At 34.1% G+C, this 27,176-nt stretch overlaps 1 protein-coding gene across 9 annotated transcripts in view; it reads right to left on the bottom strand.

Annotated features, from left to right (window-relative positions):
• LOC105214212 (muscle-specific protein 300 kDa) overlaps positions 1-27,176 on the bottom strand; it is a 178,799-nt gene that overhangs the window by 145,011 nt on the left and 6,612 nt on the right. For 6 of the 9 annotated variants that reach the window (XM_054228210.1, XM_054228211.1, XM_054228212.1 and 3 more), the window contains exon 1: positions 11,816-14,993. The exons of the other annotated variants lie outside the window; for them this stretch is intronic. In XM_054228210.1, the coding sequence (XP_054084185.1) occupies positions 11,816-14,126 (2,311 nt within the window). In that variant the 5' untranslated portion in view covers positions 14,127-14,993. Of the gene's footprint in view, positions 1-11,815; positions 14,994-27,176 lie in introns of those variants that run through there. 9 annotated transcript variants of the gene reach the window in all.

Below are 27,176 nucleotides of genomic sequence, written 5' to 3'. Positions count from 1 at the left end.
TGAGTAAAGTGGGTCCCTCACGAAGTCTCGAATTCTAGACAATAGACCATGTCATCGGTGGGTCCCTCACGAAGTCTCGAATTCTATACAATAGACCATTTATTCGGTGAAAACGATAGTAAAATGACACGATTTTGTCTGTGAATTACTTCCATATCCAGCATATTCCACGGAACAGGATCTCCCGAGACCACAACTCAAAAGAATGATCGCTAGAAATAAATCTTCGAGAGTATGGAAAATATAAAATATCGGAGGACCGGTTAAAGTACATGGTTCATGAAAATCTGGATATGAGAATGCTCTGAATAAAATGGATCCGAAGCATCGAAATCTAGACATTATACCATGCCAACATTGAAAACGATGTTAAAATCGCAAGAATTTGTCTGTAGATTACTTTCATATCCACTATATTCTACAAAACTGGACCATAGCATTATTTTTCCGCCCTCAAAACTCCAAAACAGTATCGCTGGAAAGAAATCATTGAGGTCTTTTTTTACCGACTTAAAGAGACGGTTTAGGGTACATATATCGTTCATGAAAATCTGAATATAAGAATGTTCTGAATAAAATTGGTCCTAGGGCTTGAAATTCAGACAATAAACCATATCATCATTGCAAACGATGGTAAAATCGCACGAATTTGTCTGTGGATTACTTTCATATCCACTATATTTTACGGATAAGAACACTAGCTTTATTATCTCGTCCTTGGAACTCAAAAGAATTAACGCTGAAAAAAAATCGTCGAGGGTAAGGCCTTTTTTGAAGTAAAAAAAACTTGACGACCGACCTAAAGTTAAGTGCTTGAGTGTGACTCATCTATATTTGAATTTTAAAAGTCAATACTATTTAAATATTTAGAACACGTCTGTATGTATCTATGTTTGAGAATTTTATTATTCTATTAGGCTTTGAAGACATAAACACTTCTAAAAGTGTTAAAAAGCCTAGCTTTGGAATAAAATCAAAATTAATCGCTTTAAGCGATTAAAAATAAAATCGCACAAATGTAGAACATAATAAACCATAAAATGGGTGTCAAAAACGACGAATTAATTCTCCGTGGGTTCGAAATTTTACGGCTTAATACGGTAATTGAAAATACCCCAAACAAATCAGCTAAATAAACATATAATAAAATCAAGAAGAAAAACATAAAAAAAATGAATGATAAAAAAACAAAAATGAATAAAAAACGAGTATCAAACATGAAAATACAATTGAAACAAAAATAATTAGAATAATAGCTTAGCAACCTCGTTGACGAAAAAAAAAACAGTTGTTAAGTATTCAAAAACAAACAACTGATTAGAATAACAAATAAGAGCCGAAAATAAAAGGCGGAATAATTTAAACAATTGTTGTTTGGCATTAAATGCGACAGACAAAAGCGGTTATTAATGTTTGTCTGTATGTATAATGACACCGAATGTGGTTCTATATGGACGTCATTTGTGTGGGCAAGAGCACTCATACTTTATACTACACGTTCTTGAATTCGAGTATCTCCGGCCTGAAATCCAGTTTATATGCTTGTTTTTTAGCACTTTTAAGGAAGCTGCTGAAAAGCCACTATTCTTTTGATCAACTCTTGTGTCCAATTTTCGTTTGCCAAAATTCGAGAACAGTTAAGAAGCGCGTTCTGCGCAAATTTCACAAACGCTTGTAGGTAGCACAGAACTATTGTTTTTGGCAACTATTTTGCATAATAACCAATTGATAAATGAGTGTGTTGCCAAATTGGGCAGTCTGTTGGCGCACTTGTCAAACTTGTTGACCCATGAAGTGTTTGAGAGTTCGCTGTTCCTTGGTAGATGGCTGACAAATATGGAAATTGTTTTTGTTTTTGAAAAGAAACTACTTTTATAAGTTTGAATTCTAATTTTAGAAACTTTTGTGCTCAGAACTTTTGTATTTAATATTTGATGTTTATAGAGAAAATGTTCAAAAATTTGAATAACAGCTAGTAATATCGATATCTAAGCCGCAAAAATGAAGTTGGGAATTAAATGTTAATATCAATATTATCTAATGGCGCTAAAGTTTAAAGTTACGTTATTACAAAAAATCGTATTCAAATCATGAATATTTGTCTAATATTCGAAATTTATATAATATTTTTATAGCAACTACGCCCCACTGGGTAGGTCCACCTTGTTCGAATTATTACCAAAACACTAATTTATGGCTTTATTTGGTCTACTTGATAGTTTTATTGCATTTATAACAGATAAACGAAGTAATCGTTCCAGAAAACTTATATACGAGGTGTGTTCAAAAAATAACGGGAATTTTCAAATTTAAAATTTTACGGTTTTGAGAGCTCAATTTTCAAAATTTTACTGTAACGATGTTCACTTTTCATTTTAGCCAGACATGACTCCGTGTGACTTTTTCCGATTTCCTAACTAAAGACAAAGGCTATTCCAAGTTTCAGAAGTGTTTCGATTGAAAGAAGCGCTGGAATAAAAGCTTATTATCGAATGGAAACTATTTTAAAGGCGATAGATAACGTTAATGCTAACGAACGAAAAATATATTTTCTTTTAATGAAAATTCCCGTTATTTTTTGAACACACCTCATAATTTATTTTTTATTCAATATCGCTTCTACTATAATAATTCCACGCTATCTAAACCAACCTAAGCTATGTAATGAAACTGATAAACAACTTGATTGAAGCAATGATAAACTTTTGAGAGTAGTGAAGACGTGCTCATTCCATGAGCAGCCAGTCTCTCAAGTATCTTCATACATATGTTAATTTAGGCCACTATATATCAACATATATATATTATTATTATTATTATTAAGCACTCTGCACTTGGAAACCAAGTCACGGCGCCCAAAATAAATTTCAATTGACTATAACAGTGAACAAGTGAAATCTGCTTACGAATATGACTGACACAAATTCTTCGGTCATGAAGTAAGTCAATTTAGCGCGCAAATCTAAATAACAATTAAACGGTTACTTTTAATTAGCATAAATGTGAGCAAGCTAATAAAATTTTAGGCGACTCAGGCAAACACAACACAACATTGCACTCTGTGTATAGGCATTTTAAACACTTGAGCTGGAGAATACAAAGTTTAATAGACTTCGCTAATATTTAAATCGTCTCTTAATTAGTGCTAATAGTTAGAGTGTAACCATTGGACGTGTGTACGCAACCTTAATTGTTTTTTTTTTTTGCTACTGGCATCCACAGTTTTTTTGACAAATAGCTGAAGACCTTATTCAATTAGCTATTAAATTCAAATTTGATTTAATTTAATGTGTGTATATACTATATAGCAAGCACAGCTGTGCCACACATGTGTCCAAAAAGTTTACTTGATGATCAGCCATAGAAAATATTTATGATTTGAATTAGAATTTATGAGAAATTTGTATACTGTGTATGCAAGTAGATTGCTTGAACTTTGCTAACCTTGAAATTTACTAGTCCTATACTACGGCCAATTGAAGCTTTGAACTTTAAATTTAATTTTAAATTTTTTTGTTAGTATAACGGTGCATAATAGCTTCCAATTACTAGCTAAATACCTTCAAGAAAGTTTGAGTTTTGTTCAGTAATCATTCCTAATTCTCCACACTCTACAAAAGAGTATCTAGGGTTCATCAATGAACAATTAATGTTGCAACTAATACTAAAAGTTTATCCACGATAATCAGTCAGCGGAGACAAAAGCACAACAAACTATTTTCAAATGATAATAGTAATTATATTTCAATTACAAATACTTGTTTATAGTATTTAACTAGGTACAACAACTACATAATACTTTACACTTTGGATCATCATCATTAGACAAATAAATAAATATAAATTCTACAATTTGTTTTCTACAAAAACAATATTGTAATTCAAATGTACAATATGCATTACACATAACATTCCCACAGTAATTCCTTGCAGCGAAAATGCATGACGACATCAAACAAGTATAGACGGCATTGTCATTGCGCTGAAATTGCATTCGTGTTAGTCTATAATTAAATTTCTAATCTCCGAACGTTAAACGTTCACTTTTGTAATGCTATTGCCGTGCATTACTTGTGTTTTATTAGCCATTTTTTTCTTTTATTTAAATAGCCATATTTTATGCACAACTAACCGGTCTGACGCGGCAAATGATAGATTTGTAGCTAAATAAATGTGTAAAAAAATGAAAAAAAAAACACTTCTAGACTGCAGTACATAGGTATACTTTACTGTAAATCCATTATTTGCTCATATTTACAAAAATAATATTGACTCGCAACTTCAATTGCATGAGTAAGGTGAACAATATGCGATTTTATACCTATGTCTTTATATACTATATATATATATATACCAGCTATATATAGCTATGTTTGTCTACGTGATTTTTTTGTTATGTCGCCTACTAATCCATTAGTTTCGAGTATAAATGCATTTCGCTGTTGCACTTCAAATTTAAATCATAAATCTTGTAGTTAATCAGATTTAATTGATTGATGGAGAATTTTTGTAGAGCTTTTAAGTCTACATATTTATATATTTTTATACTGTATGCTATGTATTTGAAATTTGTCTCAAGCTTACAAGTAGCTAATACGAGTTTAAAAAATGTCACACTGTAATTTTTGAAATGCTGTATGAGTGATTTGATGAATGATGGTTTGTGGGTAATTTTCTATATAAAATCAGTGCTGTTCTGAGTTTATAAACAGAGCTACTAACCCTACTTTGTTTTATTTATATAGAAGTAGATTTAAATGGTCTAAAGAAAATATTCAGAAAAAAGTTTAGAGCTTTCACAAATGATTTTTGAGCTTTCATAAAAAGCATTCAATATAAGGTATAAGGTGCGAAATGATTTTGAGTATAGAATGAAACCTTATAGCTTTCACAAATGCAATACAAGATTTTTCGAGCTTTCATGAAAATCATTCAATATAATATATAAGGTATGAAATGATTTTAGGTATGAAATGAAAGCTTAAAACTTTCACAAATACTTCTATAGACATATGTATATATTTTTGAGTTTTAATGAAGAGCATCCCAAGTAAGTTATATACTGATTTTGACTATGGAAGAAATCTTAGAGCTTTCAGTAATGTTTTGAGCTTTCATAAAAAGAATACAATATAGGATATAGGTATAAAATGATTTTGAGTATGGAATGAAAGCATAGAGCTTTCACAAATACTAAACACGCATTTTTGAGCTTTCAAGAAAAGCATTCAATATAAGGTATGCATTGATTTTGAGTATGAACTAAAAGTTTAGAGCTTTCACAAATACTAATATAGATATTTGTACATATTTTTAAGTTTTAATGAAAATCATCCTAAATAAGTTATAAATTAATTTTGACTATGGAAGAAAGTTTAGAGCTTTCACAAATGTTTTGAGCTTTCAAGAAAAGAATTTGATGAATTTCAGTGACAAAATGTTCAAGTTCTCTCATTTATAGTCATAGTTAACACTTATCGATTTATCTGCATCGTCGATTTAACATCAAAGACGTGTTTTATGTTATCCAATAAATCAATTCAACGCGGTTTTACCAACGAAAATAAAATTGAATGAAAATATAATAATTTTTACTAGCAGCATTGTATAATGACTAACTAAACACCAAGGAAACTTTGTATTTTATCAAATTTATCTTTATTACACTTAGTATCTCATATTATACTCTCCGTGCTGCATTATTTGATGCGATAAAAATATCTAGTTATTATATATACGCTTGAATTTTATTTTACTTTTATTTTATTTCTGTCTTTCTACGGGTTCTAACATTTGTCGGCATTTTCGTTTAACATTTTGTCTAACAAAAAAAATTGTATTCAGCGTCATCAGAGCGTTATTTCCGTTAATTGACTATTTTCTAAAAAAATTAACGCAGCAGAACCGGCTTTAATGATAATTTATAGGCGAACAACAGGCGTTGTATAAAGCGCTTCAGGCGTTTTATTGATTTAGAATTTGTTTAAAAGTCGCATTTGAAATTAAAATTTCAAATGTCAGAGCCGTAGCTGCGGTTGCAACTGAATATTTTATAGATTCATCGGATTTTTAGAGTGTTTTCGCTTTTAATAGAGTCTAGAACTGCTAACTATCCGTTGATGATCTCATAAACTAACAACAACAAGCTCCTATACAATTTATTACGAAATTTTAAAGCTTCTGAAGGCAATTGATTTTCCACCATTTTTCTGCTTTAGGCTACCAACATTTCGCGCATCACTGCACATTGAACGTGTCGAAAGGCTATTTACACTTATGTGTAGCCAACATTATAGTTGCTTAAATCTAACTTAGTTATTTATTTATGTAATACAATATTTAATAAGCAGCAAACAAACAAGAAGAAGTAAGAAGCAAGAAACGAGTTATCGAAAAACGCCAAAAAATTCCTGTTTGCCTGCAGAGTGCACAAAACAAACAAAAAGTCGAAAAAAGAGGACAGCCTACAAAAAAACAACAACAAAAAAACAAATTTTGTTTTATAATCTTTAAGTAATGGCCAAATGACATGCCAAATTAGGGTGTGTGCTTGGTAAGAGAAAAAAATAAAAATAGTAACAACAACAAAAAATCTAAAAGTTTTCATAGAAAATGAAAAAGGATAAAAATAATCAAATGAAATAGTTACAACAAACAGCAAAGTGCTTGGCAAATAAAAATTGATTTTTTCCGCGACTTATTGCACGCCCTTGTTCTGTCCGCACTTTGCCCAGTTAGTTCAAATTTTATAGTTCAGTTGTATATATATATGTATATGAATATAGACTGCTTGTGTCATGGGCGCAACTAGCACTTCAACTATGTGGCAGGCAACAACACTTAAACCAAGTCAACACCAAGTAGATGACTTGCCACTGAGTGCCAAAGGAACTGTGCTTGCGGCAGAACTGTAGGCGTCTCAAAACCGGCTCATATTTTGTTCTTCAATTTTTTTTTATTTTTATTTTTTAACAAAAACCTTTGCTGCAAGTTTGTGAGCTGTCAGTGGCACTTAAATGCATTAAATAATGCAGCAGTTTAGGTCTTCATGTATATGTGCACGAACTCATGTGCTCTGAATCACAAACTCGTTACTTGTAGTGCGAAGTTCGAAATTATAAGTGAGCTTGAAATTGAACTGAAATGATTATGCAGCAGAAAATTTATCATAAAATTAACTGCCACAATTAAGCCGAGATTGACTAGTCTTAAACTAGTTCTTTTTTAACCTTTTTAAACCTTTAACACAAGAAATCACACATTTCAGTTTATTGCACATAAAAATCCACATAGATATACATAAAACTCATGAATTATATTCCTACAGGAGAGCCTGGGCTGTCACTTGATGCTATGTGGGCGTTTGATTAAGTATGAGCGTATAAAGGTAGGTATGAAGCGCATAAAGACAACTGAAAGCAGCTTAGTGTTATGCTTGAGAATCCCACGTATTGAGAACTTATCACACTCAAATCGGACAGTTACTGACATTAACATGAGAAACATAAATTATAAAGAAACATTAAAATATATTTTTTTGCTTTGCAATGGAGCATTTTGGTTTGCTGAGTGACTAAGCTTAATAAAATTATGTTTACTCATATGAAAGGAATTAATTCTTTGAATCAGTTAAGAATATTTATTTTCGGGTGAAAGTATACAAAATTTAAACTTATTTTATAGTAAAGGGTGATTTTTTAAGAGCTTGATAACTTTTTAAAAAAAAAAAACGCATAAAATCTCATCGGTTCTTTATTTGAAACGTTAGATTGGTTCATGACATTTACTTTTTGAAGATAATTTCATTTAAATGTTGACCGCGGCTGCGTCTTAGGTGGTCCATTCGGAAAGTCCAATTTTGGGCAACTTTTTCGAGCATTTCGGCCGGAATAGCCCGAATTTCTTCGGAAATGTTGTCTTCCAAAGCTGGAATAGTTGCTGGCTTATTTCTGTAGACTTTAGACTTGACGTAGCCCCACAAAAAATAGTCTAAAGGCGTTAAATCGCATGATCTTGGTGGCCAACTTACGGGTCCATTTCTTGAGATGAATTGTTCTCCGAAGTTTTCCCTCAAAATGGCCATAGAATCGCGAGCTGTGTGGCATGTAGCGCCATCTTGTTGAAACCACATGTCAACCAAGTTCAGTTCTTCCATTTTTGGCAACAAAAAGTTTGTTAGCATCGAACGATAGCGATCGCCATTCACCGTAACGTTGCGTCCAACAGCATCTTTGAAAAAATACGGTCCAATGATTCCACCAGCGTACAAACCACACCAAACAGTGCATTTTTCGGGATGCATGGGCAGTTCTTGAACGGCTTCTGGTTGCTCTTCACCCCAAATGCGGCAATTTTGCTTATTTACGTAGCCATTCAACCAGAAATGAGCCTCATCGCTGAACAAAATTTGTCGATAAACACATTTCGAACCGAACACTGATTTTGGTAATAAAATTCAATGATTTGCAAGCGTTGCTCGTTAGTAAGTCTATTCATGATGAAATGTCAAAGCATACTGAGCATCTTTCTCTTTGACACCATGTCTGAAATCCCACGTGATCTGTCAAATACTAATGCATGAAAATCCTAACCTCAAAAAAATCACCCGTTACTTAAAACTCATGAATTATATTCCTACAGGAGAGCCTGAGCTGTCACTTGGTGTTATGTGGGCGTTTGATTAAGTATGAGCGTATAAAGGTAGGTATGAAGCGCATAAAGACAACTGAAAGTAGCTTAGTGTTATGCTGGAGAATCCCACGTTTTGAGAACTTATCACACTCAAATCGGACACTTACTGACATTAACATGAGAAGCATAAATTAAAAAGAATTATTAAAATGTATTTTTTTGCTTTGCAATGGAGCACTTTGGTTTGCTGAGTGACTAAGCTTAATAAAATTATGTTTACTCATATGAAAGGAATTAATTCTTTGAATCAGTTAAGAATATTTATTTTCGGATGAAAGTGTACACAATTTAAACTTACTTTATAGTATTAATCTATATAAAAGAAATAATACAGTACAATAAAAGTGAGCTTTGAAAAGCTTTTAAAATAGCTAAAAGCTCAATAGCAATATCTAGCAAAGCTCTAATTTAGTACAATAGAAAAGTAAAACTTCCAAAAATATCACTTGATATCTAACAAAGTTCTGGAAAAGCTCAATAGCAAAATAAAAGTTCCGAAAATCACTTGAAAATATGAACCTTAGCATTTGATATAAAAAATAAAATCATTACTCCAAAAGATATATAAAAAAAATATAAATATCAGTCGATATCTAGCAAAGCTCTAATAAAGCTCAACAGCAAAATAAAAGCTTCAAAAATCACTTGAAAAATAAAAAATATAGCGTTTCATACAAAAAATACCACAATCAATAATTGAAATGCGCATAAAATCAACATTCGTGTGTGAATCATGCTTTATAGCTTTACACAACACCTGTAACACATAAAGACATTTAACTTAACTACTTAGCCATAACTTTGGCTGACGTTAGTGCTAAATGTGGCAGCATTTTAATTAGAAAATTACTTCACACCACTGAACTTGCATGCGAATTTACAGGTTTTTTCAAGTTAGGTGTAAACTCGCAAATGGCAGTTGAACTAGATGAAGATACAAGCGCGAGTTTAATTATTTAATTGGTCGTACGTGTTTGGAAACTTAAAAAAAAAAAAAGAAAAAATCGCACAAGTGTCGTAGAAAAAGGTGATTTTGTGTGAAATTTTGGAGAAAAAGAAATAATTTTGGATAGAGGGCTATTGAAAACTCTTAAAAACAAAGATTATTGATTTGGCCACAGCAATAAGTGACTGGGTCTTCGAAATATAACATTCTAAACCTTAAATGATTCTTCGACTTCCTTCTAACGATTCGATGAGCTTTATTTACATATACTAAAGTGATGAATTCGCATTTCATTAACATTGAGAACCTTTTCAAAAGTGCGATCTTCTGTTAGATATGGAGAATCTTCTGTAATCTTTTCATCTAGAAACATCAAAAAGTGGGGTTTGACCAAGAAGAAAAAAGAAAAAAAAGATTTTTCAAAGTCTCGAAATTATTAAAAGATCTTGCCGATAACCAAAAATAATCCCACACAGTACAGCTTTTACCATTTCTGCTTGTTACCTAATCACTCCCATTTATTATATAAGTTACTTTTGTGCCACGAATGAAGGCTTGAAATGTCTTATCGCCAACAAGTCGCATTCATCACCGACAAATAAATTATTTACCTTTTGGACACAAGTTCACAAGCGTTGTATTTGTTTTTTTGTTTTTTGTATTTTTGCTGTGTCATATTTAAACAATGCAACGTCAAAAGTTTCGTGGGTTCTTTTGTTATTGATTATTTTCACGAATTTATTTTCTTTAACTAACAAACTAACTAGCGCCGCTTGTTTGCTTGCCAACACAATAACTTGGGGAATTAACAACAACAAAAACTATAATACCACAAAGAAAAGTCATGCTGTTATAATACGCTGGTTGTAGCAATAAAATGTTGCCAAATGCACTAAGCGCTCAAGTGGAGATTATGAAAGCTCTCATGAAAGCTGAAGTGTAAATATCGGCACTTCATTTTTTTTTAATTTTTTTTTTAATATTTTTATCATCGTTATTTTAATTAATTAAAAAAAAAAAATATTAAAAAAAAATAATAATTAAAATAAAATAATCATAATCAACGCATGATTTCTTGTGCGCAAAAAAGCACAACGCGTTGCCTAGACTCGTAATTAAATAGCCGACTTGAGGGCCTCATTAAACTCAAACGCTTTCCAATGTTAGTGCGACCACACATACATATGTTTTACAAAGTCTATAATGGTTATGGGGCATAAAAAAGGGGCACAAACTAATGCCATTACTGTCGTAGGTAGTCAAACGTAGCACCGCCAATGAAGTACACTTCGTTACACACCGCTAAATAGTGGAATTGAAAAGCGAAAAAACGAAATGAATATTATATCGTAAAATAATACAAAAACAAAAATGCGTAACTATGAGCATAAAACTATAAAAAATCGTATATATTTTGACCACACACATTTTATACATCTGTCATTCTTACGAATTCGAACGTGATTTATCTCTAGTCAGCAGCAAACAAGTCACGCTCAACGAATTTCGACCAAAAAAAAAAATAGTGAAAATAAAAGCTCAACTTGTTAGTAGCATATTCCCCATGGCGACTCGTTTGTGAAAAAAGAAATAACGCAGGCAAACCTTGAAATAAAATTTATCACAAAATCTCAAAAAAAATACTAAGCAAACTAAAATTTTTTATGAACTTTGGTAAGAATGTCTCGAAAGTAGTTGGAGAACACAATAAACACAGAAGACCACCTCGAGTGTTAAATTAAACAAAGTTCTTTGAGTATATTGTTGATAAACATACGAGAATATCATATAGATTATCCTAACAGAGCAGAAACCATAAGGTCCAATATACAACAACTCGATCCTTGCTATAAGGCGAAATCTTTCTCAAACTAATCCTAGGATAAAATCTACTCACTAAAAATAAGTGAAATTTCCGAAAGAATATTAAAGCTTTCGAGATTTTATGACTCTAGGACGCTCAGAAAGCTTTAAGCAGAGAGTTAAACATGAGAGAATTGGGGCTGGGCTACCTGAACTCTTTAAAGCACTGACTTGCAAAGTATTTCCGTTGTAACCTCGATAATGTTTTCACTTTTAGAAGCCTGTGCACTTCAGTTTTATTTTTAGAGACTTTCAGTCTTTTAGTTCCCTAAAGCCCTATTTAATAGATCGTAATGTATTATCGCAAACATTTACCTCTCTTCTCCCTGATATGACTGTCGTATTGGGAGTTGCTGCGTGCGAAATTGATCGCTGCCATTGTGGATTGGAATTCTTGGTATTCGTCTTGAGTACTTTGTTGTTGTAGTGTCTGATGTCCTGTCAGACTCTTACCGAAAGTACTACTAGCAGTTGTCGTTGTTGAAGGGGTTGTCGGCGTATGTATTACACTTGCACTAGCACTCACACTTGCACTTGCACTGGGACTTTGACTACGGCTCACTCTGGCGGCGGCTGCCTGGTTGGGCTCCACACGTGTGGGCACAATTACCAGATGCTTTGCAGCCACACCTTCCGTATCCGAATCGTCACTTAAATCACTTTTCAGCGGGTTTTCGGTCTTTTCATGTCCACGCACATAAGCACCGGATAGAGCTAAACCAGTTGGACGCGTTAATTTTCCGGCGACAGCTTGACGTTGTTGTACCTCGCGCAATTCACGTTCTTCACTCGCGTGCCTACTTGTATTACTAGTAAGCGTTGTCGTTGTGGTCGTTGTCGTTTGCTTCTTTCTTCTGCTGACAACTCGTTGCGATTCTTCTGTGGAAGAATCGTGCGATTGACCCGTCTGCAATATGCTAGCCGTATGCGTACCCGTTATTGTATGTCCTGTCGCGGCTTCGCCTGTCGGTGTACTGATTGTTACGGTTTCGCCTGATTGCATTTGCCATGGTGTTTGATGTTGTTCTTGTGTTTCCGAAATTACGTTTTCCAAAGTGTTGTTGGTATCCATTTGGTGTACTTGCCGTTGCTGTTGGTAATACCATTGGCCCGACTGTTGCGGTTGTTGTTGATGGTGCAGCTGATGGTGGTGGTGGTGTGTGCTACCCACAGTAAGTTCAATGTTACCAGGTGACGTTTCCATCGCAACGTTGTACATAGCACCGGCAGCGGCGCCACCACCGCCGTCCGGACTACGTGCTAATTGACGTATACGCGCCTGCACCGAGTCAGTAAAGTCGCTGCTTTCGTGATATGCACTCTCATCGTGAATTTCATCTTCCAAACGTATCAGTATACGGCGACCACCGGCGGTCATATCTACAGACCGTGGTGGTGGTGTTGTACTGGCGCGTCCGCTGCCAGAACGTGGCACGGAGCCTTCGCGTTCTTGCTCCATGGATTCGAAGAAAGCGCGATTCTCACGTTGCGGTGAACAACGTGGCGATACATATCCTTCGCCATGTCGGAAAATCTTCTCTTCATGCTTGCGTCCATCACTGGTCATCGACGAAGTGACGATCGTACGTACACCGTCAGCGGCATGAACTTCACGCACTGTCTTCTCGGATTCCAGAAAACTAGCAGTTGCATTTTTCGGATCGCCAGGATTGACGGGGCTAAACGGGTACCCATGACGTGTCGTTGTGCGTAGCGTGACATTGAAAGGGCTGCCTGTGGTCGTCGAAGTTTCTTCATATTGCTGTGAGCTCGTCGATAAATCCTTCTTCACAATGCGACGCGTTGTACGCAGTGTTACATTGAAAGGGCTTGCAGACTGGTCGTCCACATCTACATAACCTGATTCAGCACCGGGACTCAATTTGGTGGTTGTACGCAGCGTCACATTAAATGGCAACGCGGTGTAATCTTCTTGCACTTCCACCCTGCGCGGCGACGGTTGCGGCGTATGGCGCAACTGCACCTGTTGAAACGCCTGCTTAGCCGCCTCGGCTTCCGCCAAACCACGCTGTCGTTCCCGGCGCAAACGCTTCTCAATCTCCAGCACATCAATATCAAAAGGATTCTCTAATGTCTCACCAACAACGGTGATGGCTTGTGTCGAGTGTTCCGCGCTTTCAGATGAAGTTTGCATGAATTCGCGACGCAACTCTTCAGCACTCTCGTCCGGTGAACGCTTAAGGCTTCCACCGGAGGACCAAACCTTTTCATACTCCGCCACCTTTTGACGCAAACGTTGCGGTGTGGTAGGCGATTCCAGCTCTTCCTCCGCCACATATTGCACGGAACTGGAGCTTGAGCTGCTCTCATGGAACTCCGACGAGCAGTGTATTACTTTACGCGTGGTATATGTGCGCGTAATTGTTGACGTCTCCAGCTGTTCGTGCGCATCGTCCCTAATAACGGTGGCAATGTCGGTCACAGCTGGTTCGGTTGGTGTTGCAGCGCCACTTGACGGCAACACGTCAGCTGTGCGATTTAAACGCCGTGTACGCGTAGCTGGTATGGGCGGCGGCCCTGCACCGGCATACTCACTTTCATGCTGGGCATCACCTGCTGTTGCTGCAGTGGGTGGGTCTTTATTCTTTCCTGGCGCTCTGTCCATGACATCGATATGTTTGTTGCTGTTGTTGTCATGTACGTCCAGTCGGCAGGACAACACATTGGCGTTGTCTCAGGCGTGTTTTACGTTGCACGTTGTTTCTCTCTATGCGTTTCGTCTATGTAGTACGTATGGTGTTGAAGTGAAAACTCCACATGCAGGACAATCGATTTTTCTCATAAACGCATAACGTCGCGGCTGGGTTCCCACACGTTCCCAATGTAAGGATTTCGGCGTACGCGTGCCAAAACAAACGCGTAACGTATATGGCACTTCTAACTCGTGAAAAACAGTTATAAAACTTATTGCGTCTTTGTACGCGCCGCAGTCAATATGGTAATAACAAAAACACGGTTTAACAAAACAAAACTCACTTTATGCTGCTCACTTTAACGCACCCTTCTTTCACACTTTGTAGGGCCTCTCAAAATTTTCATTTATAAATTTTTCGATTTTCTCTTGTTTTCTTTTTCGTTGATTGATTAAACTTTTTTTGACAATTTTATTTTTTTTTATAGTGCAAGTGCTGTACATACTATTTTTACCGTAAGCTTGTAGGGTTTAATATATTCTACTCGTGTTTCACACATTTAATTAGTCACATAAAATTTGCTAATTCACACACAAATGGCGTTCGCATAAATATGGTAGTAGTTGGTAGTAGCCTTTGCACAACTACTTTACATACAATTCTCTTCCGCTTCTTCTTCAAAGGGTAATAATGCAAAAATATATTTTAAGTAGAAAAATATATACATAACTATGTATGTATATGTATGTATTGGGTATATATTATTTTGTGCGTTTTCTCGCCTATTCGCAATTTATTTCCAATCCGTTGCAGTAGAAAGCCGGTTCGATACTGAAACCGAGACTGACGAACTGAACTTCAAGTGCTACGGCTGCTGCTGCTACACACCTTTTTCTCGCTGCTCCCCAAAGCGCCAGCGACACGAAGACCCAGCTTCAGCATGTGCTGTGAGCGCAAGCACGGAGAAAATAACATCGATTTTTGAATGGTTAACGAGACGCGCTCAGCATGTGCATATAAATTTCAAGTTTAGTAACGGTGAGAGCATCGGTATTTGCCGGAGCTGCTTACTACGTTTTACGTTCGGCTCTACAACCACCACCACCAAACCCACAACATCACGAGAATAACGCGCGGAGCACCAGGGGACGCACGTAAGCAGCGGCTGGCTGTCAAACGCTCACGAAACTGTGCCAGCGTTTGTCCACTTGGGGTTGATAAGCCCTGCTGTTAGCACTTGTACGAGTATTTATGTATACTCTGCGGTATGCATGAGCGCACGTTAACTCGAGCTCTCTCTCTATGACTTTGACTATTGGCGCGCTTTGTGCGCCGCAGCGGGCACGCTTTGGTGCGAGGGGTTTGTTTTGAATGTGACATCATCTTCGTAAACATTTCACGCAACATTTTGACAAAAACAAAAAATGCACACTAGCTGCGCGCTACACAGTAAAGAGGAGGTATGTTGAGGAACTTAAAAGCTAGGAAAATAATTTTAAGCTCTATAAAGGTTGTGATAACATGTTTCGGTTGAAATTATCTAGGATTTTATAGTTAGAAATTAGTTAGTTACTCGAACAAACTAAAAAAACTGAAAAGTTTCAAAATTTTTGAGCAACCATTGGGTGATTCCTCAAGCTCAAAGTCACATTCGCAGATAGATTTCAAAATGATCGCCGAAGAGAGACTGATAATCAAAAAACTCTATGATTTTGAGTAGGGAAATGTGATAAAACTCGGTTATATTACCAACCAGCGCATCAAAATCATCCATTATATCTCTAAATTAGAGGCTTTTCAAAGCTTTACCAAAGAAAGCTCGTAAAAGCTCTCGAGGCGTAGTTCATTTTCAACGGTTAAAAAAAGTCGTGAGTTTATTTAGTCAGTAGTATTTTTATACCCTGAAAAGGGGATATTAAGTTTGTCACGATGTTTATAACACCCAGAAGGAAGCGTTGGAGGCCCTATAAAGTATATATATAAATGATCAGTATGTTGAACTGAGTCGTTTTAGCCACGTCCGTCTATCTGTATATATACGAACTAGTCCTTCAGTTTTTAAGATATCGTTTTGAAATTTTGCAGATGTTATTTTCTCTTCAAGGAGCTGCTCATTTGTCGGAACTGCCGTAATCGGACCACTATATCATATAGCTGCCATACAAACTGAACGATCGGAATCAAGGGCTTGTATGGAAAACTTCCGCATTTTACTACATTTCTTCACGAAATTTGACATGGATTACTGCTTAAGGTAATAATATATTCTCCGAAGAAATTGTTCAGATCGATTAACCATATGACCTTAATGTTTCTAGCAAACAACCCGGCTAAAAAGAATTAGTAAATTTTTTTTTTACTTACTTTTTCTTACGTCTTTAGATTTGCTTAAACACATAGTTACTAGAAGAAATTCACCTGTGAAGGGTATATTAGCTTCGGTACAGCCGAAGTTAACGTTTTTTCTTGTTCTTGCTCACTTCGGTCTTTCGCAACTAACTTCAAGCAACAACGTGCTATAAAATATTTAAATTCAAACCCAGACTGATTCTTGTGAGAGACTACATTAATGAATTTCTCAGATATCTGCACTATGAAATCAAATAACTATCCTCAGAACCTTAACCCTTTAGACTCTAAACTAACCTCAATTCCCAATAAGCTATCAATAAAAGTAAAGAGATCCCTCAAAATCGTTTAAACTATCAACAACAGACGACTAAACATTCGCTAACCTTGTTGAGAATACATTTTATTTTCACTTTTTGATTCACCAAGAAAATCAATTCTGAATATTATCTCGCCAGATTATCAACAGTCTGTAGTACTTCAAGCATACGAGAATTCAATATTTTATAAAAGCAATGTCAACAAAACCACAATACAGTTGTTCAGGATTTCAAATCAATTGTATTTGCTTTACGCTTTCGTTATTGTACAAGGTCAGTGTGGATATTCAATACATATTGTATGTATGTCAGACTATACTTCGGTGTAATATCAATACACTACGAGACATATTTCTTACTGTAGTGCACTGTACATATATACAAATTTACATATCTATACAGTTAGTAAGTATATAAAATACAACTGTATGAATAGTTAAGTACAAAAAAATTTGTTTACAATGCTCCAACATTTCACACATAACAATATACATAGCGTTTTACAACAACAACGCAGCGCCAATGAAGCTTCTAACAAGTCTTAATGTGATTACAAACACTCAGCGCTTAATGGAGCAGCATTTCGCTTTTACCTAGTTTTGTATTCACGACTTATTGTAGGAGAGTCGCTGTAAGAATATACTATACACATAGGTATGTATGCTTCTTTTATATTTTTGTGTAGTCGCACACCCACAATGTATGTAATTTGTGGCGATTTTGCCCTTGTTGGTTGACATCATAACATAATAGGTGGCGCTAACTACTAAAAAACTAAACATCATTGCTGTGGGGGACTGAGTGGAGCATGCAAGCCTCCCTGTGAGAAATTCGTACGGTATGCTTATGACACTGACAGCATGTTATTCACTAGCGACAAACTGTATACAAATAATAACTTGGACTCAATTCTTCAGAATATAATTTAAAATTATTGAAAAATTAATTTAATAATTTATATTAGACTTTTTTTCAGATTTCAGCCTTTCAGCTGTTTTCATCTTTTATATAGTATTTCTACTTGATCCGGTCAGAATTTCCTCATTTTCATTATCTCATTTTCATCATAATCTCTCTTTCTAATCATTTGTAAAATTAAGTAGACCTTTTATTGATAGAGAATCTATAATTATCACTGATCATGAATATTCCAACACCATTTGAGTGCATTATGTAGCCTTACACCTGCTAACAGTGACTTAACAGTGATGTTAAATGAGAGGAATCAGTCAGTTCTTATGCACTCACTTTCCATACATTTGTACATTTGACCTATTGTCATTTCATTGCCAATCACCCGCCTTGTATGCCGTTATTTTTTTCAGTTTATTAGCTGACAGATAGTTTTGAAAATTACGTCATGTTGACGCACTTGTTTACATGCCACAAGTACATAAATCAGGCATATCTGTACTTGTAAATATGTTTGTGCAACGCTTTCTATAAATGTATAGCATTTGCATATATAAATATATATGTATATTAGATAATAGGACAACAAATGTAGTCGTCTATTGAAGTCATTTGAAAAGACACTTAATTAAATTAGACTACAAGCAATAAAGCAATAAAATGGTGTTCACCTCAAGCGCATTGAGGATCTGTCTATCTGTCTATCGACTATGGTAATTAACGTTTGGCTATTTATATTTTTTTTTGTTTTTGTGTATTTATATTTTCTCAGGCTTTCTTGTTTGAGTGTAAAATAGTGGGTTGACATCATAACTTAGTTTTGTATGAGAAGGAAAGTGTTTTTACACGAACAATTACAACTGAAAATATATTATTATTAAACTAATTTTTTACAAAAATTTACAAAAAATTATTTTTTTGTTAAAAGTGCTTCGATCAATAACGAGATTTACCCATATACGATCGAAATATTTTTGGTTTATTGATTTTAGATGAACCAATAATGAGTTATGCTCGGGTGCAACCGAACATTTTATACTCTCGCAATTTATTGAAGAAATTTTATTAAGATAACATACAAATTAACCCATAAATCGTCATATATAGTATATGAGGGCTGAGATAATGCCTGAACCGATTTCATTCATTTTCATCAGCAAGATACACTATATCCAAGACGATACGCTCACTTAATTTTGCTAAGATAGCTCACATATTAACCAATACATATATGCGGAATAAAGCTCACCGTATTTTTGAAAAACCTATAATTAGGTATATGGGAGTTAGGAGAAGATACTTTTGAAAAACCTACAATGAGGTATATGGAGATGTCATGACCCGATTTTAATAATTTTTGGAAAAGAGACACACTATTAGAAGAAAACAATTTCCTCTGAATTAAATTGAGATATCTGAGAGATTTACCCATATTTTCGGTTAAAATTTATCCTTAGGCGCTGAGTTCAACATGTTCGATATCTGGGGCATTGAAAAGTTATGATCCGTTTTCGACAATTTTTTCGCAAGTGAAGCCAGGGATGATATGCACTATTTGTGTAAAGTTTTATTCCGCTATCTTTATTGGTTCCTTATGTTTGCATTATAAAGTGAAGGTATAAGATGGATTTCAAAATTGAGTTATAAGGAAAGTAGTCGTGGTTGTAAACCAATTTTGCCCATTTATCCGTGTTATCAGGGTGTAAAGAAAATATTATATACCGAATTTCATTCGAATCGATCGAGTAGTTCCTGAGATATGGTTTTGGACCCATAAGTGGGCGATGCCACGCCCATTTTCCATTTTGTAAAAAAATCTGAGTACAGCTCCCTTCTGCTATTTCTTCTGCAAAATTTAGTGTTTCTGACGTTTTTCGTTAGTTAGTTAACCCACTTTTAGTAATTTTCAACCTAACCTTTGTATGGGAGGTGGGCGTGGTTAATACCTGGTTTCAACTATTTTCATGGTGCGTGGTGGGGTACATAAGAGAACCGTCTGCAGAAAGTTTGGTTTATATAGCTTTATTGGTTTGCGAGTTAAATACAAATAACAGATTTGTGGGCGGGGCCACGCCCACTTCCCCAAAAAAATTACATCCAAATATGCCCCTCCTAGTGTGATTCTGCCCATTTTCGAACTTGATCTTCTTATGGAGCCAAGGAATATTTGTGCCAAGTTTCGTCAAGATATCTTAATTTTTACTCAAGTTACAGCTTGCACAGACGGACAGACGGACGGACGGACAGACATCCGGATTTCAAATCTACTCGTCACCCTGATCACTTTGGTATATATGACTCTATATTTAACTCGTTTAGTTTTGGGTGTTACAAACAACCGTTATGCGAACAAAACTATAATACTCTCTAGCAACTTTGTTGTTGCGAGAGTATAAAAATTAGAAAACCATATTTTTCAGCCTCTGTAACCCACCCTTAAATCAACCAAGAAATGGATTCAACTGAAATCAACACGCCCAAATGAATCGATTAAGCAAACTAATTTATATGCAAACCGACTAAGCCTTGGACCCTCGATCAGTTAATGTAAAGTAAAAAAAAAATTCAAAATATGTTAAAATGAATATTGACAAAGAAAAGGCACTTCGGAAATTCCTAAAAAATTGTCAGAAAAAGAATAAAACAATAAAAACAAATTAAAAGAATTGCTCCCAAAATAGATGTGATCAATATGTAATTGCTGATATTTAAAAAAAATTAAAGCTTTTATTTTGAAATTGTATACACTTATACAATTAACAATGAGTTATTGCTTTTCACACCCACTTTTTAACAACTGTCGTACATTTATATTAGCAAGTGTAATTAATAATAAATATGCGACTTTTGAAGTACTTTTTTTATATTCCTTTTGACGTGTTTATTACAACAGCAAACGTTGACAGAAGCCTCACTAACTGGCAATTAACTTGTAGTCACTTACAAAAACACATATGTAAATATATGTATGTATGTATGTGTATGTACGAATGTATCGCTGCTTATCTACCCCTTATTAGTCACTTATTGATACGTCTTGAGTAACCTTGACAATGAAATGCAAATTTCGACAGCCGAAATAACATTATTTTGTTGTGCAAAAATTCATTTACACAGCAGATTAGATCAGCACTCGACACATAGCAATTTCAATTGTGTGCCAATACTTTTAGCAGCAAGTATATGATATTTGTATGTATGTATGTATGTATGTATTTATATTATACATCACTGTTGCTACTTAGTTATCTTTGTGGCCTCACTATATATTGCACATAGCAATTGAAATGATATTTTAAGTGCGTTTATAAGTAAATCCGTATCTTGTTGCGCCATCTGTTGTGCCTCCCAATTGATTTATGTAGTATGCGTTGTGTGAAAAGAATTATCGAAATTAAGCAACAATAATATTTAAGTGTAAATAAATATTTTCAACCAAAAAGGAACAACAAGTGTATGCTTTCAAGAGGAGGGCAATAAAAAATATTTTTTCTAATTTTTTTCTTTTTTTTCCACAAAACTAATGTAAATTTGTATAGCAAAGTGTTATTTGCGAAATTTACATACATATCTACACTTTTAGCTAAATTAATATGTACTCACAATAAATATATATTGACGAGTATATTTCTTTGTTGTTGGTATGTCGTTATTTTTGGTAGCCAAAAATAAAAATATCTCGATGATATTTGCATTTTCGAAGGCACAAACATACATATGTACATACATACATCTGTATTGACGTTCGCCAAAAACCGGCAGAAATCGCAAGCAATCGAAACTATATTGTGCGAGTCAACTCATCTACACTTATGCCGGCGCGGCATCTGTGGTCGCGCCTTTGCGTATCGATTTAATTACCAACCACAAATACCATTTAGCAGCCGCGAAGTGGCGAGTGTGTGTAAATTTAATGAATTCAGCGCGTTATGACAGCGTTGAGCAAATATTTAATTAACAATTTCACCGAATATTTTAATATTTTATTTAACATTTGGGCAATTGTGATTGCAATTTGAGAGAAATTATTTTGAATATCAAAAGCTAATAATACACACTTTGTTGACGACATAATATCTATTTGTATAGCCATAAGTATGTATTATACCCCACACACATATACAAACATATATAGAGTTTAGTACATTCGATCAGCTTGTGTGGCAGCCTGTATGTATTTTAATACCAAAATTCGTGTATTTTTAGACCTAATAGTTGGTGGCGTGCATTTGCGCCAGCATATACCTACGTACAGTGGCGTGAAACTATGCGTGGGCGTGCACGTCTTCCGTTGGTCATAAATTGTTGTTTATTTTTTTTCTTCTAAAAACGTATTGTATTGTATTTTTTTTTCAAGGATTGGTAGATTTGCGCGAAAGTTATAGCTGTGCTTCTTTGAATTTTTTTGTTTTAATTTCCACGACAACATCAAAGTCTTTGTGGCCTAGGTCAAATTTTGTCGCTCAATCACTGAACATATGCCTTATGCGTGATATTCTCCACTTGTGTGTGTTTGCTTTGTTGTTGTTATTTGTTATTAAAAACTATCAAAATAAATAATATTTATTAATTATAAAAAGAAATTAGTGGCAAGCGCTGACTTTGTTTTTTTTTTCTTTCGTCGCCATTTTTGTTGTTGTATCATTTAGTCTTCAACAAAATTTTTAATATATATTTTTTAATAAAAATAAAGTTATTTTGTGAGAAAATTTTGATAAGAGCAATGAACAAGTGAAGGTTTCAGCAAAATATTTTATGACATTGAAAGATCTTGAATCTATCATTGCTTTTGTTTTTCATATATTTTGATATTTTTTCAATATCCATCATAGGTTTTAAGAGGTTAGATTGGAAAATAGGGTATTTTAAATTTTTTTTTTATTTTAATAGATTTATATGTATCTCATCATTCTCATTTTATCTTTCATAATTTTGTGAAATTTTTATTTAAAAATCCCGTAAACTAAGCCGTTGGTGCCTCCCATGACGTCTCAAAAAATGTTCCTACCGTGGGCAGCATAATTCATTATTGGTTCATCTAAAATCAATAAACCAAAAATATTTCGATGGTACATGGATAAATCTCGTTTTTGAAAAATAAATGTTAAAATTTGAAAAAGAAAAAAATACAATTTTAAACAAAAAGACTTACTTGAAACTTGTCAAATTTTTGCCAAATATTGATTCGAAAAAATTAATGGTAATAAAAATAAAAAAATTTTCGTTCAATAACTAGATTATGATATTTCAAAGTTGTGGTCAAAATTTAAACAAAACCGCTTTATAATTTTTCGATAAATCACGTCAACCGACTTAAAAAATTTAATTTTGAGACAAACGCGTTTAACGTTTTAAATTGAAACTGACGTGGCCTGATGGACGGAACTCTGATAGGGCCCTGAGGATTTTACAAATACCCGAGACAGACATGTAGTACATATTGTAGTATGCTTCAGAAACCATATGTGTATCACCGGTTTTCCGAATTTTGTTTGAAAGCAAATGGTGTTCCGTACTACAATAGAGTTCTAGAAACCAATGAAATTTTGTGGTGTTGTGAAATGTACTACAATGGATTGCATTGAACACACCGAAAGCTTTAAGCTCTTCTGCCACAATCATATGTTTTCTGCCATTTTGACATACAGAAAATAAATTAAATTCAAAATTAATTGAAATCAAAACATAAAATTTGAAAAAAAACGATGTGAAAAATATGTAATATGTAATAATTATAATGGACAATATTTTTTTAAGATTGCTTGAAGTTATAACTAAGTCAGGATCAATTTTCCTGCCTGTAATTCATAATTATATTTTGCTTGAATTTATTTGTATCAGCTGATGGATGTAAACATAGTACAATACTACATGTGTTTCACTATGCTGGTATATGGTTTCTTGAGCTTTTATTGTAGTACACATCGTAGTACAGAAACGGCATAAGATCGATTTGATTTTTGGATAATATTTTATACATATTGTACTATTTAATAAGACAAAAATGTTATTTTCCAAATTTCGAATTTTTGAAATCCACAAATTTTATCTTTCACAATTATAAAATTTTTTTTTTCATTGAAGTATTGTTGTTCGAATAAGGTCTTCTCGGAACAGGCTCTCTAATACTAGATTGTTCGTCAAGGTTGAAGTTTTTTTCTTAAATCATATTGTACAATATTTGCTCCAGAATTCAGTTATTACCCATCATGATAAATAAGATGGATAAGATTTCATTCGCAAAAAATCCTAATTTTGACCAGTACTGTCAACAACTCGACCAGCAGTCACCCAGAAGCGGCCAACTTTGGTCAATAGGAGAGGAATTGTGTTCCATCATGACAACACATGGCCACACACATCGTTAGTGCCTCGCCCGAACATCCATCCATCTTCAGGGGGGTTCTTACGCATCAACCTTATAGTCAAGACCTGATACCAAAAGATTACTACATGTTCCTGTTATGACTCCATGTGTCTTTTTCCGATATCCAAAAATAAAGAGAACCTTAAAGAGCTGTTGTTTTGCAAATACATATACGAGAAATCGATGTAAGAGCTAAGGGCTATAACAAAAATCGAGCCAAAGAAGTGTTTCGACGATTGGAAGAAGCGCTGGCATAAGTGAGTAATATAAAATGGAGACTATTTTGAAGGCGACAAAAAATAGTGTAGTCGAATGAATTTTTTTTTTTTTTCAAAAAACGAAAATGTCCGTTATTTGTCGTACAATACGAGGTATCCGATCGGTTCTTTCTAATAAATTATTAAAGAAAACCTTCAATTCAATAAATAATGAATTTATTTTAACTAAACTTTGTACTACAAAGTATCCTGAAATTATATTTTTCAATTCAAATCAGAAAATAACAACCAGACAAACTAGACTCATAAACAAAAGAATATTATAAATACATGTTTCTATAAACTTTTTTTTCAATTTGCAATTTTTAATTTGTTTTTTTTTCTAAAAATATGTATCTTCTTATTTAATTATTTAAAGTGCAATTGCCAAATTTTCAAAAATATTTCAAAAAAAGTTTAATTAGAAAAACGTGTAATTCTTATCTAAATCCCTTGAAATTCATTAAGGATTTATATAGACTGTTATTTATGTATGTATGTATGCTTGTAACCTTAATTTATTGTAATTTTTTTCATTCCTTTTGTTTAAACAAAGAAACTAAAATAAGTGTTGATTTAATAATCATGTATATATGCATGTATGTATGTGTACTATTTTTGTTGAATTTGGCAGCTTATTTTGAGCAGTTTGCGGCGGAATCGGCAAGACACAATGACATAATGTCGCAATCGGACTTAAATGCTTTGGCATATAAATGAATTTTTTAATTTTTTTTGAAAATTTGGCAGGGATAAAAATTGCATCATTACCAAGCGCCTGTGAATAATAACAAGCAGCTCATACAAATAAGCTTATATTCGCAAGTACTTCCTATGCATGAAGTATTGGTGAACAGACGCGTAACATACCCGACTATTGTCTATTCGTCAGCAATTTTTATTTTTTTTTAATAACAAAAAAACAAACTGAATTTCAGCTTTGAATGCAAATTACCAATGACGATAAACAATACGAGTTTGTACACAAACACACCTTCAAATTACTGCTATCGCACTGAAAATCTTTATTTACTAGATGGGCAACTATAAATTTCGCTCCCACCCACCCAACGCTGGTTAACCGTCCGAGTCCGAAATTCATTGAATTCAACGAAATTGCCGAGCGCAATTAAACGCCGTTTACGAACTTAAAAATAGTTTAATTTATGCGAAAAGTGAGTCAGTGAGAAACAAAAGTGTATAAATAATAGTTCGCCCAACAATTGCAAGTTTTCAACGTGTTCATTCCAAAAGGCTGCCTCTTCACTGCAGTTTGACAGTTAATTGACGGCACATGCTCAGCGCATATTGTTCGATTGATTTCTGCTCAACAATGGGGAAGCATTGAGTTCACCGCAAAGCATACAAACCGTTATACTTATTTGCAATACATTTTGCATTTTTGCAAAAAAATATTTTTTTTATATTTTTCTACAACGATGAACGCATTTGTCTATGAATGGCGAGGAGACGAGGATATTGTTGTCGGTTGCTTGGTGGCAGCGGTGGCGGGCTGCTACAGGATAGATAGACATCGCGAGTGTTCACGGTCGATGATTAAGCAGCGCTATGAGATCATTATTTTGAAATTAAAAATTTTCAATTTTACAAAATGTTAAAAAAATACTGTGTTTATTCAAAGCTATTTGCTGGTCAGCATACCAACATTTGTATATACTCGTACATATGTAGGTATGTATTTGGAGATATGTTATTTTGAGCTATTTATTTTTGCAAATAAAGTGATTTTCGGTATTTCAAGTGTTCGGATGACTTAATTTCTGCGGACATAAGTCATTAAAAATATTTGCTCTCATGCCAGCAATGTATGATTGATTTCGAAAATAGCCGCCAGTATACATACATATGTAGCTATATAATGGTATTGAAAAATCATTTAAAGAATACTTATTTTGCAAAATTTTCAGCATTTCAAAGATATGTAAGCTTATTGGAAATATTTTTCTTGAATATACGGTGTGTTCAAAAAATAACGGGAATTTTCGTTTTTTGAAAAAAAATATTTATTCATCCGTCTATATTGATATTATACACTTCTGCCAGCGCTTCTTCCAAACGTCGAAACACTTCTCCAAATCGATATTTTGTATAACCTTTGGCTCTTTCAGAGATTTCTCGACGGTCCTATAAGGTTCTCTTTATTTTAGGAAACAGAAGAAGGTTTCTCGGAGTAGTGTCTGGCCACTATGGAGGCTGGGGCATTGTTACAGTATTGTTTTTGGACCAGGAATTCACGAACTAGTAACAAAGTATGAGCTTTTACAAAACTGAAGCTCAGACAAAGCTCAAAATCTTACCGTTCTTCAGGGGCATGTATATCAACATAATAAAAAATATAAAAAAAATTGACAATTGGACTCTCAAAACTCGTAAAATTTTAAATTTTAGAATTCCCGTTTTTTTTTGAATACATCACGTACAGGTTTGGTAATGAAAAAAATATTTAAAAAATAATTTTTTTGAATAATTTTGAGTATTCGAAAAATTATTGAGCTTTTTTGGAAAGATTTTTTCCTTTTTTTGTGAAGACGTACATAATATGGAATAAAAAATATATGAAACAAATTTTTAATCGAAAAAATTGTTTGAGCCGAATCGAATAAAAACTCAAAAATCCAGATTTCTTTTAATTTTTATATTATTAGGTCTACAACTTTGCTTCCGCCGTTTTTTGTAAATTTAAGGCTTTTTTCGTATAAAAACGGATACAAATGTCGATGAGCCTCAGCCGCAATTTTCTTGGAATTAAAAAAGGAAAGCAAAATTTCCCGCAAATGTCGAGAATTCGGCTCAAAA

This window comes from Zeugodacus cucurbitae, chromosome 3, assembly GCF_028554725.1.
Source record: "Zeugodacus cucurbitae isolate PBARC_wt_2022May chromosome 3, idZeuCucr1.2, whole genome shotgun sequence".
NCBI lineage: Eukaryota > Metazoa > Arthropoda > Insecta > Diptera > Tephritidae > Zeugodacus > Zeugodacus cucurbitae.
Note: the sequence above shows the minus strand (reverse complement) of the source record. Positions and strands in the feature narration are given on the sequence as shown.